This window comes from Schistocerca serialis, chromosome 5 (genome assembly GCF_023864345.2).
Source record: "Schistocerca serialis cubense isolate TAMUIC-IGC-003099 chromosome 5, iqSchSeri2.2, whole genome shotgun sequence".
NCBI classification, from domain to species: domain Eukaryota; kingdom Metazoa; phylum Arthropoda; class Insecta; order Orthoptera; family Acrididae; genus Schistocerca; species Schistocerca serialis.
The window spans coordinates 788709513-788723774 of record NC_064642.1 but is presented as its reverse complement, the minus strand read 5'-3'; the positions used below and the strand labels follow the sequence as shown (position 1 = coordinate 788723774).

Sequence of the window (14262 nt, the reverse complement as noted above, 5' to 3'; positions counted from 1 at the left end):
GGGAAATGCAAAGGCTCAATCTAGATATAGTAGGGGTCAGTGAAGTGAAGTGGAAGGAAGACAAGGATTTCTGGTCAGATGAGTATCAGGCAATATCAACATCAGCAGAAAATGGTATAACAGGTGTAGGATTCGTTATGAATAGGAAGGTAGGACAGAGGGTGTGTTACTGTGAACAGTTCAGTGACCGGGTTGTTCTAATCAGAATCGACAGCAGACCAACACCGACAACGATAGTTCGGGTATACATGCCGACGTCGCAAGCTGAAGATGAACAGATAGAGAAAGTGTATGAGGATATTGAAAGGGTAATGCAGTATGTAAAGGGGGACGAAAATCTAATAGTCATCGGCGACTGGTATGCAGTTGTAGGGGAAGGAGTAGAAGAAAAGGTTACAGGAGAATATGGGCTTGGGACAAGGAATGAAAGAGGAGAAAGACTAATTGAGTTCTGTAACAAGTTTCAGCTAGTAATATCGAATACCCTGTTCAAGAATCACAAGAGAGGGAGGTATACTTGGAAAAGGCCGGGAGATACGGGAAGATTTCAATTAGATTACATCATGGTCAGACAGAGATTCCGAAATCAGATACTGGACTGTAAGGCATACCCAGGAGCAGATATAGACTCAGATCACAATATAGTAGTGATGAAGAGCTGGCTGAAGTTCAAAACGTAAGTCAGGAAGAATCAATACGCAAAGAAGTGGAATAAGGAAGTACTAAGGAATGACGAGATACTTTTGAAGTTCTCTAACGCTATAGATACAACAATAAGGAATAGCGCAGTAGGCAGTACAGTTGAAGAGGAATGGACATCTCTAAAAAGGGTCATCACAGAAGTTGGGAAGGAAAACATAGGTACAAAGAAGGTAGCTGCGAAGAAACCATGGGTAACAGAAGAAATACTTCAGTTGATTGATGAAAGGAGGAAGTACAAACATATTCCTGGAAAATCAGGAATACAGAAATACAAGTCGCTGAGGAATGAAATAAATAGGAAGTGCAGGGAAGCTAAGACGAAATGGCTGCAGGGAAAGTGTGAAGACATCGAAAAAGATATGATTGTCGGAAGGACAGACTCAGCATACAGGAAAGTCAAAACAACCTTTAGTGACATTAAAAGCAACGGTGGTAACATTAAGAGTGCAACGGGAATTCCACTGTTAAGTGCAGAGGAGAGAGGAGATAGGTGGAAAGAATACATTGAAAGCCTCTATGAGGGTGAAGATTTGTCTGATGTGATAGAAGAAGAAACAGGAGTCGATTTAGAAGAGATAGGGGATCCAGTATTAGAATCGGAATTTAAAAGAGCTTTGGAGGACTTACGGTCAAATAAGGCAGAAGGGATAGATAACATTCCATCAGAATTTCTAAAATCATTGGGGGAAGTGGCAACAAAACGACTATTCACGTTGGTGTGTAGAATATATGAGTCTGGCGACATACCATCTGACTTTTGGAAAAGCATCATCCACACAATTCCGAAGACGGCAAGAGCTGACAAGTGCGAGAATTATCCCACAATCAGCTTAACAGCTCATGCATTGAAGCTGCTTACAAGAATAATATACAGGAGGATGGAAAAGAAAATTGAAAATGCGCTAGGTGAAGATCAGTTTGGCTTTAGGAAAAGTAAAGGGACGAGAGAGGCAATTCTGACGTTACGGCTAATAATGGAAGCAAGGCTAAAGAGAAATCAAGACACTTTCATAAGATTTGTCGACCTGGAAAAAGCGTTCGACAATATAAAATGGTGCAAGCTGTTCGAGATTCTGAAAAAAGAGGGAGAGACGGTTCATATACAATATGTACAACAACCAAGAGGGAATAATAAGAGTGGACGATCAAGAACGAAGTGCTCGTATTAAGAAGGGTGTAAGACAAGGCTGTAGCCTTTCGCCCCTACTATTCAATCCGTTCATCGAGGAAGCAGTGATGGAAATAAAAGATAGGATCAGGAGTGGAATTAAAATACAAGGTGAAAGGATATCAATGATACGATTCGCTGATGACATTGCTATCCTGAGTGAAAGTGAAAAAGAATTAAATGATCTGCTGAACGGAATGAACAGTCTAATGAGTACACAGTATGGTTTGAGAGTAAATCGGAGAAAGACGAAGGTAATGAGAAGCGGTGGAAATGAGAACAGCGAGAAACTTAACATCAGGATTGACGGTTAAGAAGTCATTGAAGTTAAGGAATTCTGCTAGCTAGGCAGTAAAATAACCAATGACCGACGGAGCAAGGAGGACATCAAAAGCAGACTCGCTGTGGCAAAAAAGGCATTTCTGGCCAAGAGAAGTCTACTAATATCAAATACCGGCCTTAATTTGAAGAAGAAATTTCAGAGGATGTACGTCTGGAGTACAGCATTGTATGATAGTGAAACATGGACTGTGGGAAAACCGGAACAGAAGAGAATCGAAGCATTTGAGATGTGGTGCTATAGACGAATGTTGAAAATTAGGTTGACTGATAAGGTAAGGAATCAGGAGGTTCTACGCAGAATCGGAGAGGAAAGGAATATGTGGAAAACACTGATAAGGAGAAGGGACAGGATGATAGTACATCTGCTAAGATATGAGGGAATGACTTCCATGGTACTAGGGGGAGCTGTAGAGGGCAAAAACTGTAGAGGAAGACAGAGATTGGAATACGTCAAGCAAATAATTGAGGACGTAGGTTGCAAGTGCTACTCTGAGATGAAGAGGTTAGCACAGAAAAGGAATTCGTGGCGGGCCGCATCAAACCAGTCAGTAGACTGATGACAAAAAAAAAAAAAAAAAAAAAAAAAAAAAACCTATAGGGCGAAGTAACCGGGATTCGTTGCTATTCACTTGGCGGTACATGACACTCAGAAGGACATGTCACAATGTTTTCTCCTCCTCCCTCGTTTTTCCTCCATTCTTAATGACGATAGACTGTGCCTTTCGTGGAGGTAGTTTTAAATTTTAGCTGGAAGAGGTGCACTACAATATAAACATTTTCTACTTTGTCGAGTGCAATACTAACAATAATTATTTAAATCAGCTGCTAATTTTTAGTGCAGTCCAGTGAACTGATTAACAATTAGCGAAAAATTTCAGTTTTCTCTTGCGTAGTCATCAACCGTGTAACAACGGGTGACATGTGCCGGCATGTGATGCTGCACGTTTATAAAATATTTAAGACGCCTCTTAACATTTTTTTCTCTTTCTGGATCCTACTATAAGCTACATGCAAATGCCAACACTAGCATCATGTATTTGAAAGGCACAGAAATCTACATCGTTATGAAGGCGTGACTGTAGAAACGCCTAGAGCATGCAATGCAAAACATTGTGCCACTCGGTATGTTCTACATCTGTATCTACATCTACATAGATACTCTGCAATCACATTTAAGTGCCTGGCAGAGGGTTCATCGAACCACCTTCACAATTCTCTATTATTCCAATCTCGTAAAGCGCGCGGAGAGAATGAACACCTATATCGTTCCGTACGAGCTCTGATTTCCCTTATTTTATCTTGGTGATCGTTCCTCCCTATGTAAGTCGGTGTCAACAAAATATTTGCGCATTCGGAGGAGAAAGTTGGTGATTGGAATTTCGTGAGATCCTGTATCATTTCTGTGACAGTCTCTCCCATATGTCACGATAATACAAAACGTGCTGCCTTTCTTTGAACTTTTTCGATGTACTCCACTTGCCCTATCTGGCAAGGATCCCACACCGCGCAACAGTATTTTAAAAGAGGACGGAGAAGCGTAGTGTATGCAGTCTCCTTAGTAGGTCTGTTACATTTTATAAGTGTCTTGCCAATAAAACGCAGCCTTTGGTCAGCCTTCCCCACAACATTTTCTATATGTTCCTTCCAATTTAAGTTGTTCTTAATTGTAATACCTAGGTATGTAGTTGAATTTACGGCTTTTAGATTAGACTGATATATCGTGTAACCAAAGTTTAAGGAGTTTCTTTTAGCACTCATGTGGATGACCTCACACTTTTCGTTATTCAGGGTCAACTGCCACTTTTAGCACCATTCCGATATTTCTTCTAAATCGTTTTGCAGTTTGTTTTGATCTTCTGATGACTTTATTAGTCGATAAACGACAGCGTCATTTGCAAACAACCGAAGACGGCTGCTCAGATTGTCTCCTAAATCGTTTATATAGATAAGGAACAGCAAAGGGCCTATAACACTACCTTGGGGAACGCCAAAAATCACTTCTGTTTAGATGTAATTTATTTCCACAGGTCCCACACAGTACTCCGTTATAGACGAGATAACTAGAACGCTTTTCTCATATTCGTACAATAGTAATATAATAATGCACTAAACGCACTGCAATACCCTCCACTACGTTATGAACCATTTTGATAAGCATGAAAGTTATTGCTTGTTAGAAAGTCAGTTTCTTGTGTTTCAGTGGTCGCACATGGGAACTTTTCGGAGGAAGTGGTCCCGGTACAGGACGCCCCTGCCCAGACCGACGTCTTCATCGACCGCAAGAAGCAACACGTCGGCGGCCGGCCCGGTGAGTTTCCCCAACTTTTCCTTCCAGCTTGTGACTTCATCTGGATGTCCATCCACTTCTGACCTCTCTCCTCCTTGTGTTTTGGAGGCAACGCCTCACGGTCGGACAGTTTGCTCGATCCAGCCCATAGCTTTTTGTTATTTGTCCCACTCCATAGAGGCTTCCCACTGTACCTTCCTTAATCGAATCTGTGAACACGCTGTGAGCATGTTTGCGAAAAATTTTACTTCTGATGTGAAGTGTACTGGTCTCAATCACAGAAGCGCGTGGTAACGGAAGGTGGTCAGTAGAAAAACGGAAGCTCAGTAAAGTACAAGCATTTCAGATATGGGATTACCTACGTGTATCACAAGCAAAATACAGAATAGAGCAATATCTGAGTACTGACATGTGTAGAATGAGATTACGTGACTTAGAGAATGTGTTTGCTAGTCATGTGCTGGGTGGTACATAAAACGATTATTCAGTTCCATTACTTTTGACAAAATGTCTGTCAGCGGGCGTGCGACCATGTTCGACTCAATCATACGTACTTGTCTTGGTCTCTATGATTTATATAAAGGTTTATTCCACCCTTTCAGTGTTAGTTCTCCGTACCACAGTTTTGATCTGAAGAAGCTATTAAACGCCAACGTCTAATCAGGAGCGATAAGAAAAAGAATGTCACGACCAAGACTATAGAGTATTGTTGATTGTCCAGTTGAGGGAAGAACGGGAAAAACGTGCTGTCGTAAACGAACCTTACGACATAAAGTATTAGGATCTATGAGTTGTATGTTGGGTTGGAGAGACTGACACAAGGCAAAGACGTGGGAAGCAGTAGACCAGTTTAGAGACTGACAATTAAAAGTAACGGTGCAGTGTGAACGAAGTATCGTGTAGCGCTACGAGAATCCAAAAAAGCATTATCCCAGTAATGACATTTGCACTAAAGACCACCCGAAAAATACAAAATTATTTAAAAAATTGAATTTGGCGTACTCCCAGAAATAAACGGAATTTTTAAGTCTACTTGTGAATTTCCCACGACCACGTAAACCCTATATATTTCGACAGGACGTTAAAATCTCATCTTCGATCCCTCCGACATGTTCCACTGCAAATGTTTGACGCCAGTGTATAAAGTTATTACGAGAATCCCCTGTACAGCAGTCGTTTCGATTCTATGAACTGTATGAAAACTTAGGAGGCTCGCTACTAAATTCAACTGGAAAATACAAAAGTCCAACTACTCCAGAGAGGAGTAAGCCTTTATTAGCAAAACTTCGAGTCCGAATAACTCGATCTGTAAGATGTGGCAAACACTGGTTAATGCACGAATTGTTTGGTAGTATTATCAATTAAGCGAACAAACCAAACATAAAATAGAATGAAGCCGGAAATAACGATTTCTAAACTAAAGAAAACACTTCATGGCATTCGCTTCACAACTGCTACAAATTCGTCGGGCAATAGACCGCGCCGCACGAACTGTCAACACAACTGGCACTGCTAAGGGTATCCCACGACTTCCACATCGCTGGCAACGGCTTATACACAATGCTGGTGACTACTTTGGAGACCAGTAAAACTTGGAAACACGTATCTATTTTCTACGAGATGTAATAAATAGTTGCCACTACTAAATTTCCAACCCTCGTATAAGTACACAAAATAACTTCACTGACCTTGTGTTTATATAATGGAGCTATTTTCAATTTATTGAATGAGTATTTATTGCATTCGTTATTAAAAATGCTACACAACTGGACCTTTCAACTCCGGCTGGATTAAGTGACTCTTCCGTATCAGATGGGTACATACTCCTGCGGAGGGACCCACCAATCAGTGATGCGTAGCGTTGTCAGTGCTAACAGTCAAGGAAAACTGCGTGAAATAACAGCAGAAGTAAATGTGGCTCGCGCGACGAACGTATCCGTTTATGACAGTGTGGCGAAGTTTGACGTTTGTGGTCTATGGCAGCAGACGTCCGACGAGAGTGCCTTTGCTTGTAGCATGACATCGCCTGCAGCATGTCTCCCGGGCTCGTGACCACGCACGTTGATCGCTAGGCGACTGGAAAGTCGTGATTTGGTCAGGTGAAACCAGATTTCAGCTGCTGAAAACCACGGACACGAGTTGCCAACAAGGCACTGTGCAAGCTGGTGGGGGGGGGGGGGGGCATAATGGTGCGGGGCGTGCTTACAGGGCTATTACAAATGATTGAAGCGATTTCATAAATTCACTGTAGCTCCATTCATTGACATATGGTCACGACACACTACAGATACGTAGAAAAACTCATAAAGTTTTGTTCGGCTGAAGCCGCACTTCAGGTTTCTGCCGCCAGAGCGCTCGAGAGCGCAGTGAGACAAAATGGCGACAGGAGCCGAGAAACCGTATGTCGTGCTTGAAATGCATTTACATCAGTCAGTCATAACAGTGCAACGACACTTCAGGACGAAGTTCAACAAAGATCCACCAACTGCTAACTCCATTCGGCGATGGTATGCGCAGTTTAAAGCTTCTGGATGCCTCTGTAAGGGGAAATCAACGGGTCGGCCTGCAGTGAGCGAAGAAACGGTTGAACGCGTGCGGGCAAGTTTCACGCGTAGCCGCGGAAGTCGACGAATAAAGCAAGCAGGGAGATAAACGTACCACAGCCGACGGTTTGGAAAATGTTACGGAAAAGGCTAAAGCAGAAGCCTTACCGTTTAAAATTACTACAAGCCCTGACGCCCGATGACAAAGTCAAACGCTTTGAATTTTCAGCGCGGTTGCAACTGCTCATTGAAGAGGATGCGTTCAGTGCGAAACTTGTTTTCAGTGATGAAGCAACATTTTTTCTTAATGGTGAAGTGAACAGACACAATGTGCGAGTCTGGGCGGTAGAGAATCCTCACGCATTCGTGCAGCAAATTCGCAATTCACCAAAAGTTAACGTGTTTTGTGCAATCTCACGGTTTAAAGTTTACGGCCCCTTTTTCTTCTGCGAAAAAAACGTTACAGGACACGTGTATCTGGACATGCTGGAAAATTGGCCCATGCCGCAACTGGAGACCGACAGCGCCGACTTCATCTTACAACAGGATGGTGCTTCACCGCACTTCCATCATGATGTTCGGCACTTCTTAAACAGGAGATTGGAAAACCGATGAATCGGTTTTGGTGGAGATCATGATCAGCAATTCATGTCATGGCCTCCACGCTCTCCCGACTTAACCCCATGCGATTTCTTTCTGTGGGGTTATGTGAAAGATTCAGTGTTTAAATCTCCTCTACCAAGAAACGTGCCAGAACTGCGAGCTCGCATCAACGATGCTTTCGAACTCATTGATGGGGACATGCTGCGCCGAGTGTGGGAGGAACTTGATTATCGGCTTGATGTCTGCCGAATCACTAAAGAGGCACATATCGAACATTTGTGAATGCCTAAAAAAACTTTTTGAGTTTTTGTATGTGTGTGCAAAGCATAGTGAAAATATCTCAAATAATAAAGTTATTGTAGAGCTGTGAAATCGCTTCAATCATTTGTAATAACCCTGTACATGAAAGTGACTGGATCCTTCGGTACAAATGAACCAGTCCTTGTCGGGAAATGGTTTTGTTTGGCCACTTGGAGACCATTTGCAGTCATTCATGCACTTCATGTTCCCAAAGAACGATGAAATTTTTCTGGATGACAATGAGGAATGTCAACGGGCCACAGTTGTTTGCAACTGGTTTGAAAACTTTCTGGACAATTTGAGCGGATAATTTGGCTACCCAGATCGCCCGACATGAAAACCTTCGAACGTTTATGGCACGTAATGGAGAGTCAGTTGGTGCACAAAATCCTGCACAGAAAACACTTTTTTTAGTTACGGACGGTTGTAGAAACAGCATGATTCAGTACTTCTTCAGGAGATTTCCAACGACTGCACGCCACTCGAGTTGCTTCAATACGCCGTGCAAAAGGATGTCCGACACGATATTTGGAGGTGTCCTATGACTTTGGGGCCGCTGGCTCCTGTGGCCGAGCGGTTATAGTCGCTTCATTCTGGAACCGCGCAAACGCTACGGTCGCAGGTTCGAATCCTGCCTCGCACGTGGATGTGTGTGATGTCCTTAATTAGGTTTAAGTAGTTCTAAGTTCTAGGGGACTGATTACCTCATATGTTGAGTCCCATACTGCTCAGAGCCATTTGCACCATTTGAACTTTGGGGACCGCAGTGTATCATCATCATCATCATCTTGACGAATGTCGCTAAGTTCTATACAGGGTCTGCAGTCCTGTTCTGACCCTGAGATCCTACTACATATTTGCTTGATTGGATCATAAACACAGGCATAACTTGCTGTGTTCCCTCTTAATTGACTTAATCGAGACTAGCCGAAAAACCGCCTGCAGAAGAGTGGGTTGCGGTGATACTACCAGGGTATGAGGGGCACATGGCGACGCTCATCTCTCTAACTTTGTCTGTACGCGTTCAGTCACCAAGACTTGTTGTGGTTGAAGCCTCGCTGAGTGAGACGGTATGGCTGGGTGTGCGCAGTGTCGACGGCGACGGAGGAGGAGCACACGTACCTGGCGGTCATCATCGGCGTGCTGATGGCGCTGGTGCTGCTGCTGGCCGCCGCCATCTCGCTCATCGTGTCCCGCCACCGGCAGCGCAAGTGCTTCGCGTCGCCGCTGGCCGCCAAGGTGGCGCTGGCGCCCACGCTGGCCGGCGCCGCCCCCGCCACCGGCACCTCCAGCGCCGCCTCGGCCGCCGGCACCGCCAAGAGCGGCGCCTCGTTCGCCGCCAAGGAGGTGGGCGGCGCCGCGGCGGGGGCGGCGCCCGCCGGCTGCGGCCGCTCCTGGGAGGGCACGCTGGACCCACTGCTCGTCGCCAGCGATTACCAGGAGCCCTACCACGCCCTCAAGTACGCGCCCTACTACAGCTACAGCAGCGTGCTCGTCGACGTGGGCGGCACCTTCGGGAAGCGCTTCCCGATGCACGACGGTAAGCGTGGACAGCAAGTATCTTCACTATAACTAGCGAATAAGCTCATTGGCACTATGCGTACTACTTCGAGGAGCAAATTTACCTTCCTTTCTGCCAACATGTCTGTCATCCTGATTCTGTTTACCTATTTTCTCTCCTCAGACCATGTTGTTCAAGCCTTATATTCTGGCTTTTCCTCTTGGTCAATTTGCCATTTGTGAATTTTGATCTAAGGAATTCACAGTTTTCGATATCTTTTGGAGTATCATTGTAATAGGGGTAATATTTTTCAAGTCACTGGTCTTCTGACTCGTTTGATGAGGCCCATCACCAAGTCTGCTCTTCTGCAAACCCCTTCATATCAGTACAGCACGAGTACCCAATGTCGTGTACGACTTCGTACACAGCAGTAAGGAGAGGTGAGCTACACAGCGTAGCGAACACTTTCGTCTTAGGAAAGCTGGACAGGATGTGAATTGGTTAGTGAACAAGTAGCTCAGCAAACAGAAGATTTACTTGTATTTCTCCAAATGTACGAAGGCTCATTACGCACGATGCAACAAGAAATGGAGCCGAGCTGTCGCAATGTGAATTAGGAAGAGTCCGTCCATACTAAGGCACGAATGTTGCTGTCGTTGGCACGACTACGTGGCAGCTCCGTAGCAGCACGTGGAAGTGTGGCTGCGAGTGCGAGGGGACTGAATCACTGCCGCTGGACCTCCTGTATCACGGCGCTGGATGGCTCTTATGGTATTATGCCACTAGAGGCGTGGCTTAGTGGGCGTGCTCCATTGGTTCCGCCGGATCCCGCACGATCGCTATCGGCGTCTCACAGAAACTCACAATTCCGTTGCTATGACTTCAGAGGAGTGGTATCGAAATGTGGTACCACAGTCCTCACTTATTCGTTGGACGTATTTCAGTCTCTGACTTCCCTTACTGTTTTTACCGTCTACATCTCCCTCTAGTAAAATGGAAGTTATTCCCTTACGTATTAACACATGTCCTATCATCCTATCCCTTCTTCTTGTCAGTGTTTTCCATATGTGCCTCCCTTCGCCGATTCTGCAGAGAACCTCCGCATCTATTATCTTATCAGACCACCTAATTTTTAGTATCCATATCTAGTAAGGCATTCCAATCACTTCAATCCTCTTCTTTTCCAGTTTTCCTAGAGTCTGCAATAGAATTCTGTGCTCCAAACGTACATTCTCAAAGGTTTCTATCTCAGGTTTGGAGCCGATGTTTCATATGACCAGAATTCTTTTTCCTGGTCAAGCCCTCTTTGCCTGCACTAACGTACTTTTTGTGCCATCCTTGGAAAGAAAAAGTATGATTGGGTGTAGCTTCCCGCCGACAGCGAGGTCATTAGAGATGGAGCACAAACTTAAATTGTGCCAAGGATGGGGAAGGAAGTCGGCCGTGGCCTTTTAAAGGAACCATCCCACCATTTGCCTTGAGAGATTTAGGTAATCACGGAAATCCTAAATCCACACTGCCAGACACGAGTTTGGCACTGTTGTCTCCATACTGCTGGTCAATTGTGTACACAATCACAGACGGTGCAGTATGGCACAAAGAAGACGCCTACTAGACTCTCTGCGGTAGGGGGCCAAAAGAAGATTGGAAGCAGGACAGTCACAAACTCATATGACCCGAAGACTCAATGTGAATCGTTCTTTTGTTTCTGGGATGTGGAGACAATTTATATAGACCGAAACAGTATCCCGAAGATCAGGACAGGTCCGAGCACGTGTGATATCAAAAAGAGAAGACCGTCATTTGGCTGTAAGGGCACGAGGGTACCGCCTTAGTACTGCGCGGCAACTAGCATCCGACATCGCAGCATCGACTGGACGTGTTGTATCGAGACGAAGGGTGTACAGAAGGCACCGGCAGAGCAGCCTGAATTGTCTAGAGTGGAGTCGTCAAAATGACACCTGGGCGGTGACCAATGTTCTTTTCGCAGATGCGCCCATGTTTGGTCTGGACGGTGATTGTCGACACATTCGCATCTGGAGGGGACGAGTAACACGATTTCGGAATCCAGACATTGTGGAAAGAGACCGATATCGAAGAGGATCCTTAATGGCGTGGGCAGTGATTACGTTGACAAATCTAACACCTCTTCATGAAATTGTTTGGGTGAATCGGCAAGGTTTCACTGCCGTCAAGTATCGTGACGAGGTCTTGGGACCTCATATGCAGTTATTGCGAAATTCTGTGGCCTCAGACTTCGTATTGATGCACGATAATGCTCATCATACAGCACGTGTGGTCGATGTTTTCTTGGAAACGGAAAATACTCCATGCATGCGTGACCTGCTCGCTCTCCTGATTTGAATCCCATAGAACATGTCTAGGATGCGCTAGGGAGACGGTTTCCATCACATCAGCATCAATCAGCCACTTTCCAAGACTTGCGAGCAGGTCTTTAGCAAGAATGGGCGTTATTGCCTCAACATGAGACTGATGACGTCACTCGCAACATGCTCCGTCATGTGAGACCTGTATCTCACCCAGACGTGGTAACGCCATATACTGAGCACATTAGCCCGTTGTCGAAATGTGTATGCAAATCCGTCAAGGTGGAAAAAATTAAGAACATTTTTGTCTAACGTTATCCATGTTGCATTTGTTTATGTTCTGTCTTCTTTACATTGTTTCTACTTTACCATCACCTGTTTGCACTGTTGTAGGCAAAATAAACGCAACCTTCCACAATTTCCGTTTGTTGCTTTAATGTTTGTCATCAGTGTAATTGGTATTGTTTAACTTGGTGTGCTTTGATGTGAAAGTAATCTAGCAAGAGCTACTGCAATCACTGACAAGGGGAGGCCGCCAATTGTGAAATTCAGATTCGATTCATACTGCGCATAATAAAAGCTCATGGCCAAAGGTGTAATGTGGCAAAGCACCAAGATGCACTTCTCAGCCGTTGTCGAGAAAATCGACAGTTAAAAGAAACCGTTGTGGTGAAATAATCTCTACGATTAATAACTTTCTACAGCGTCGTGGCGCAGCGGTAAGCGCTCGGGTTCGTAATCGGAAGGTCGCCGGATCGAATCTCGCGCCATGCAACTTTTTTTTATTATTAGTTTTTTGTAATTTTATATATATATATATATATATATATATATATATATATATATATATATATATATATATATACTATTAATGAATTGCTTATGCATGTTGGTGAAGGCGGATCACTTTCCAATTGTACCGCCTCCATTTTTCCCTTTTTTTTTTAACAGGGTGTACCAAAGCTCTCCCGTCCGCACTGATTTTCGACGATGTTATAAGTTGCGCTAGGGACCACATCTACCTTCTTTCGAAGTTAGCACGCAACTACGCTGTTATGCGGCGGCTCGTTTCGGCCCACTCAACATCTGTCCTTCAAGTGTAACGAGCGAGTAACGGAGTTTATATTTCATACCTGCCACAGCAAATTTGTGTTCGTGGTGTCTCTATTCTAATTCGAACGTTTGACTTACGCTATACGTATACGTTTCGAAATATCGTTTCTACGTCTTCCGTTAACTATACGTGGATAACATTATGAAGATAATTAATAACATTTGTGAAATACAACTTTGTTTGCGGAAAACATAATGATGTCCGAAGTCGCCAGTTTTTCCACGACAAACGACTTTCAACAACTTTTTATATGCATAATTGTTGCAACTGATCCCGGGAATTTATATATATATATATATATATATATATATATATATATATATATATATATATATATTTGAATTACAAAAAACAAATACTAAAAAAAAAAGGTTGCATGGGTAGAGATTCGATCCGGCGACCTTCGGATTACGAACCCGAGCGCTTACCGCTGCGCCACGACGCTGTAGAAAATTATTAATCGTAGAGAGTATTACACCGCAATGGTTTCTTTTAACTGTAGATTTTCTCGACAACGGCTGAGAAGTGCATCTTGGTGCTTTGCCACATTACACCTTTGGCCATGAGCTTTTATTATGCGCAGTATGAATCGAATCTGAATTTCACAATTGGCGGCCTCCCCTTGTGAGTGGTACTGTATAAATTCTAAGAATGCACTTCTGTCTCAAATTATATAATAGAGGGCTATTGAATTTCTGTTGATATGTCGACCTGCGAACTTTTAAATGGTGGAAGGAAAAACGTAGTCGTCTAGAACAAAAAATTGTTGGATAAAATGTTATGAGTTAACTTCCCATGTCAGATGAGAATAACATCTCATGTTTTGCCATTTTTCCAAATAATGGAATCAATTGCAGAGAACCGACCAAGTTGCAATATTACTTTTGTTGACTACTTAATGACTAGTTTCAAGCCTAAGTCCGTTATCAGATCATCCACTAAGCTACGTAACACAATCAGTTACGACAGCCTCATGCCTGTACATTCCAGTTAAACACATCTGGTAAATAAGTGAAGGGCTGACCTTAATTCACCAAACTTAACTGTTACTTGACATTGATTTCTTATAAATATGGCTACCTGGTGCTCTTTAGTGTTCCGTACTCAATCTAAAAAATGGAACCATTATATGATCACTTTGTTGTCTGTCTCACCGACTGTTACGACTCCTTTTTCTCCACAATAGTTAGAGATACCAATTTGAAATTCGTGTCACTTACTGAGGTCTATGGCCCAATGGCGATGTGAAAAATTTAAACATTCTAAGTGAATACAATCAAAAAATACCGCTACTTATTCACATACTTCGATATTTCCAAAATCATTCATCAGAGCCTAATAGGATACTTCCAGTTAACCTAGAATCATAAAATTT

The 14262-nt window shown here is 43.6% G+C and overlaps 1 protein-coding gene across 1 annotated transcript in view; it reads left to right on the top strand.

Annotated features, from left to right (window-relative positions):
* The window catches only part of LOC126481123 (discoidin domain-containing receptor tyrosine kinase B-like), a 255085-nt gene that overhangs the window by 168577 nt on the left and 72246 nt on the right, over nt 1-14262 (top strand). The window contains exons 8-9 of the mRNA XM_050104660.1: nt 4413-4520; nt 9036-9485. Of these exons, the coding sequence (XP_049960617.1) occupies nt 4413-4520; nt 9036-9485 (558 nt within the window). The remainder of the gene's footprint in view (nt 1-4412; nt 4521-9035; nt 9486-14262) is intronic.